This window comes from Medicago truncatula, chromosome 8, assembly GCF_003473485.1.
Source record: "Medicago truncatula cultivar Jemalong A17 chromosome 8, MtrunA17r5.0-ANR, whole genome shotgun sequence".
Taxonomy (NCBI): Eukaryota; Viridiplantae; Streptophyta; class Magnoliopsida; order Fabales; family Fabaceae; genus Medicago; species Medicago truncatula.
Window position 1 is genome coordinate 40,497,943 of NC_053049.1, and position 5,334 is coordinate 40,503,276.

General features: G+C 35.0%; 1 protein-coding gene across 2 annotated transcripts; it reads right to left on the reverse strand.

The window, feature by feature from the left end:
- LOC11406787 (SH3 domain-containing protein 3) lies at positions 1-5,334 on the reverse strand. Of its 2 annotated transcripts, XM_039829385.1 has the most exons (11): positions 5,111-5,334; positions 4,637-4,759; positions 3,442-3,511; positions 3,179-3,324; positions 2,425-2,526; positions 1,368-1,565; positions 1,209-1,271; positions 1,016-1,105; positions 692-766; positions 421-540; positions 1-280 (listed from the first exon to the last, which is right to left on the reverse strand). In XM_039829385.1, the coding sequence occupies exons 1-10, from the start codon at positions 5,168-5,170 to the stop codon at positions 421-423; spliced, it is 1,047 nt and encodes a 348-aa protein (XP_039685319.1). In that variant the 5' UTR covers positions 5,171-5,334; the 3' UTR covers positions 1-280. The 2 variants fall into 2 exon arrangements, with proteins under 2 accessions (XP_039685319.1, XP_039685320.1); XM_039829386.1 differs by having other exon boundaries at positions 1-540; positions 3,179-3,328; positions 5,111-5,330.

The following is a 5,334-nucleotide window of genomic DNA, read 5'->3' on the forward strand; positions in this document are numbered from 1 at the left end:
TAATGTTTAAAAGAAATTGATAATTGTTTGCATAATATTAATTAGATAGTACAAATTGTAGACTACAACCCTCAGTTACATCAAAATCCTATCATCCTTCATTCAATCAATAGGCATTACCATAAGCACAAAAAAAGACATGTATTTCAAATCAATCAATTACAAAGGATAACGTAAAATAATTGTGAATGTGACATTGAAAAACTGTTTGAACAACTTGATACAACAGCCACCGTATGTAAGTTACCCCACAGCTTGACACATTTTTCTTCTTTTCATTCTGTGATAACAGACAAGAGGTAACATCTCCCATCAATTCCACCATCCTCTACATTCCTTTTGTTCATCTTCTTTGAATAGTGCAATGCAAAACCAAAAAATGGAGACAAAGCAAAGAATGAACAGCACAAAGAAGAGAACCTAGTAAACTTCTCCAGCCATGTTGCTAGATGGGATTCTTTGCCGTTTTTCCACGTAGCCAGAAGGAAACCACCCTCCTTTACCATTGCATTCTCCTTCTGACCACCCTGTTTGGCTCACCTGCGTAACATTTAGAATTTTGGTAAACATAGAGACTTGAAGAGAATATAAGATCAAATCCAATTCATCAACCAAATTTCATTATGACAGTGGTAGATGAATTGGTTCCCTAGAAAAAAATATATAACAGGATGATGAGATGAAAATGCACCTTCCGCACGACAATAAAATCACCCTTTGAAAAGCTAAGTTCCTTTTCCGTTTCAGCATCGTAAGGATGCATTGCCTGCAAGAGATGCACCAGCCACCAAAGATCAGTTCATAAAGAAATAAATTACACGGTTCATAAGGCCTCACTCACATCGTCAGAACCAAGCGATTCCAAAAAACAATTTTTTAAGATCATACAGAATTGCAAATGACAGTTTCCCAAAATTTGGTACTCACAACAACAACAAAAACAACAATAACAACAGCAACCACATAACAATAACAATAGTAACCATCATCTTAGGTTTAGATAAATGTGGCATACCTCAGCCAAGAAGTACATTGTTTTCTCTGAGCCATTCTGGGACATAACGACTGGAGGGGCCGATTCTTTCTTCTGTCTGTCAGAGACAATCTGAGAGAAAGCTCCAAGTGTTAACAATCGTAGAAATAAAACAATAAAATCAAACAAGAAAAATATTTAATAGATAATATATCTCAGGATGGTCGGTTCTCACCTCAGTTTCAATTTCACCAAAAATAGCGGCAACTCTTAAATGAAATGTCTTCTCTGATTCCACCTATAAAATCATAAGCATGATCTTTGAAATAAAAATCCAAAACAATTACAAGTTTGGCATAAGCTGATATAAGAACAATCATATGTATTATCATACCATAGCAACAAGCCTTTGAAAAGTCAGTCTTTGCTGTTGTGCATCAACAGCAGCCAATGCAGCCGAAGCTTCTTTACCTAGAACTGCCATGTTGGCTTTCAGCTCCTGCATCTTTGCTTCTGCAGCATGCAGTTTGGCAACCTGCTCAGCAGTTGGAGATTCCCTAACCCGTGCTTGTCTTCTAGAAATCTCCTCTTTCTGATTGAATTTCAAAAACCAACGAGTAATAAGATTAAGAAGAAATAAGTACGAACTCCAAATTATGAAATGAATTTTGTTGAGCAGAACCATGATCTAAATAAAGTATTAGAATATTATAATTTTAATTATTTCGGGGGTCCTTGATGATCCATGCAATAAAGATTAAGCCTTTTTATTGGCTATCAAAAGCTGAAAACAATCCTCCTTTTTCCCTCAGACTTTGGGCAGCTATATAATGCACACAGGTGTAATACTGATAGCGCGGGGTTAGAAGTGTCATTGAACTCATACCAGTTGTATTACACTATTACTTGATCTAGGTCCATTTGGATTTCATTCTAGCTTATTGGAGCTCCTCAGCTGAGATAAATATTTGTTTTATTACTCGTGTAAAAACCCTTTTATTGATGAGTTAGACGAGGGAGCTTCTAAAAAAGTTGAAGTGCGCAGTTGATTTTGCCTTATGCAGGAAGCTATTGTTTAGAAGATTTATAGTCATTGTAAGACTGAACCTTTTTTTCTTGTTAAATGCTTGTTGAAGTACTCCCCATGTACTCGACCAAGAATATCAGAACAAATAGTATTAGTTTAAAGTTTCGTATCTCACATATGACATAACGCATCCTATCACTTCAGAGTTATTCAGAGTATTTCCTTATCTCTTTTCCTCTATTTATAAAGCATATTTGTGTCTGTTTTACTAGTTTTTTAATGCAACAAACAAAATAAACATATGAATCCAAGCTTTCAATGTTGATTACATTCCATACATGAGATATGAAGTTAAAACTGCATCAGATTATTAATGGTTGATTCAAGTTAAGTGATTGCTAAACCATTCAGAATTTTAACTTACATGTGTCTCCGCTTCTTGTCTCATCCGACTATACCGTTGAGCAAGATGGCGAGCATCCTCCAAAGGTGGGCCGTTGATCATTTGTCTCAAAGGATCCAAAACCTGGAAACTGAAACCATTTGATTCATATTTCTCTCAAAATTTGACAATTATGTGAATAGTAAATTACCTCCCTGAAAAATTTCAAGTACTATCAAATAGACCTCCTCTATAGTATCAAAAGTCAAAACAAAGAAATAGTCATGTTATTTTATTTGAATCTGTGCAGAAGGGGGTTGAGAACGGCATGTGTGTTCGATAAGAGTTAAAAAAGGGAGCACGTATAGGTTTTCAAAGTAAGAAGTCAGCACGATATTTTGAAACCTTAACAGATGTTGGTCTAATTTACAACTCTAATTCTAGTATCAAAACTAGCTACGCTGTAGTGTGATCTATTTGATATTCTAAACTAATCAAGAGATCCATATTGAAACCTTATTGTAAGGATTTTTCCAGAGCTTCATATTTTAAGCATTCCTTATCATCTTTGTAAAATATTACTTAGTCAGCTAGCCAATTGTTTGACAATTGGCACATGAAATTTGGTCATTCTGGGACTTTATCTCTTGTTATGTTCCACTAGAAACTTCGGCATAAATTACTTAGTCTACAAACTGTATGACAGTTATTGTATCCGCAAAAAAAAACAAAAAACAGATCACATGTTAAACTTCCACTAAAAATTATACAACTAGACAACATATGAAAAGTTTACCTGGGAAGATAAAAGCCGATTCAATTCTTCGTGCTCCTTTTCTACATGTTTGCGAGCATCACCATATACTGATGCGGCCTTAGCTAATATGTTGTCACTGTTGTTCTCTGCTCCATATCTACAGCACTCCTCAGAAAGTTTTGTTCCTGTCTACCATGACTATTGTTTATGAGGATTTACTCACAATTGAATAAACAAAAACTGTGTGGTGCTTCTAATTCCACCACAAATCACAGGAAAAAGAAACAAAAACTAATTTTCACCTGTTTCAATATGCTTATAAGATATAGCTGTAAATGTTTCTGCTGCTTTAACAATTTCTTTTTGGAAGTCCTGCATCAGAGGACAGTTTTGTGTATATCAATAAACAGAATAGACACAAAAAGGTAACTCGATGAAATAACAATTCATATACATACATACATACATACATACATATATATATATATATATATATATATTATATTAAAACTTCCACTACAAAAGTATGATTCAGAAGGCATGTCTAAAAATCCCCCATCAATTTATATGGCCCCTTCCTCTCTCACTACCTCACCTAAGGTTAAGCCCGTCGATTAAATATAAATCTCCCATAACTAAGATATATTTGAAAGAAATAAGGCCAAAACAGGATATCAATATTTGGGGGTATTGAGGGAACCAATAAGGAAATCTTATGGGCCCGCAACAATTTGGCCTCCAATCAAAGTCTACAGAAGAAAGAAAAAAGGGAATAGTGGCATAATTAGGAATAGGCGTTCTGTTAGAGAGGAAGAGGATGGACCTAATAGAATGGACAGCTATCATGAAGAAATCAGCAGTGAAGATGCAATGAGTTATGCAAGGGAATGTTAAAATGAAGAGGATGAGGGGGCGGTATGAACCTTAGACCGTCTTTTTGGGATGTTTGTGTGTGGATGTTGTCACAAAGAAGCCACACTTCTCTGATATATTTTCCTTCTTTTTTTAATATATTTTCTATACTTTGTAACCAGATTATCTACCGATCACGCGAGCAGATCTGGCTCCTCTAATGTGAGCAACTCACTTTACAGTGTAAAGTAAGTGTTATTAACCATTGATTGACAAATCAAAGCTGGATATTAAAAGTACATGGAAGCTAATTAATGAGTTTGTTGAAGCAATAACTCTTGATTTTCTCACTTTACATTGTATTCACTTCTGAGTATCCAAATTCCACTAGAGCCAAACTTAATATAAAGTGGATTAAAAAGTTGTTCTCTTTCTATATACGCACACATATAGATATAGATATGAGATCATAAACCTAATCAGACAGCCACAATAATGTCACTCACAATCACAATCCATTAATACTGAATATACTTTCCTAACACACACATACAACCTACAATTACGAGCTTACAAGGAAACACTTTGCATCTCAAAAATAGTAAGCTAATGATTAAAATCTAAAAACAAGATAAAAATGTCTACCCTCCCGGCACGAGTGGCCCTGTACAGCTTCTCCATATGTTGATGTCTCTGCATTTCAACTTCATCAATAACCACGACATCTGAGCTCTCGTAACCACTACCACTGAACTGTTTAATCACAGCCTGCAAACAAGTATTTAAACTTAGATCACAAACTGTAAAACACTATTATATTATATGGTAGCTAAATTTAAACCATCAAGATAACACAGCATTCATTCACAACAAGCTCTGAAGCAACAAAGATGCAATAATTGAGTTAAAGAATGCATCTTGATTCAGCTAAATTCAACTGAGACAGCACATATGAAGAAAACCCATTTTGAAATGCAATTGAGAAGAATGAATCACAATGTTTCAAAACCCATTATCAATTTTGAATTTTTTTGACAACCCAGATGCGGATTTGAAGTTAGAAGAAAGAAAAACGTAAACTTGTGAAATGAGTCGGTAAAGGAAGCAAAACAGTGAAACCTGTTGTTGTTTGACAACTTGCTCTCTGAGCTTGCTAGCTTGTTTCCTAAAAGCGTCCATGGCGGTACAGTGACAGTGAGAGTAGCAAAATCAGATCCAATCCAATGTTATGTTGTTATCTGAGAAAAGAAAGTTCAGAATTAAAGATTACTAATTTGGTTTCACAAGAACACTCGCAACACAGTGTGAAGTCTTCTTTTGACAAAGCGAGACAGCTAAGAAAG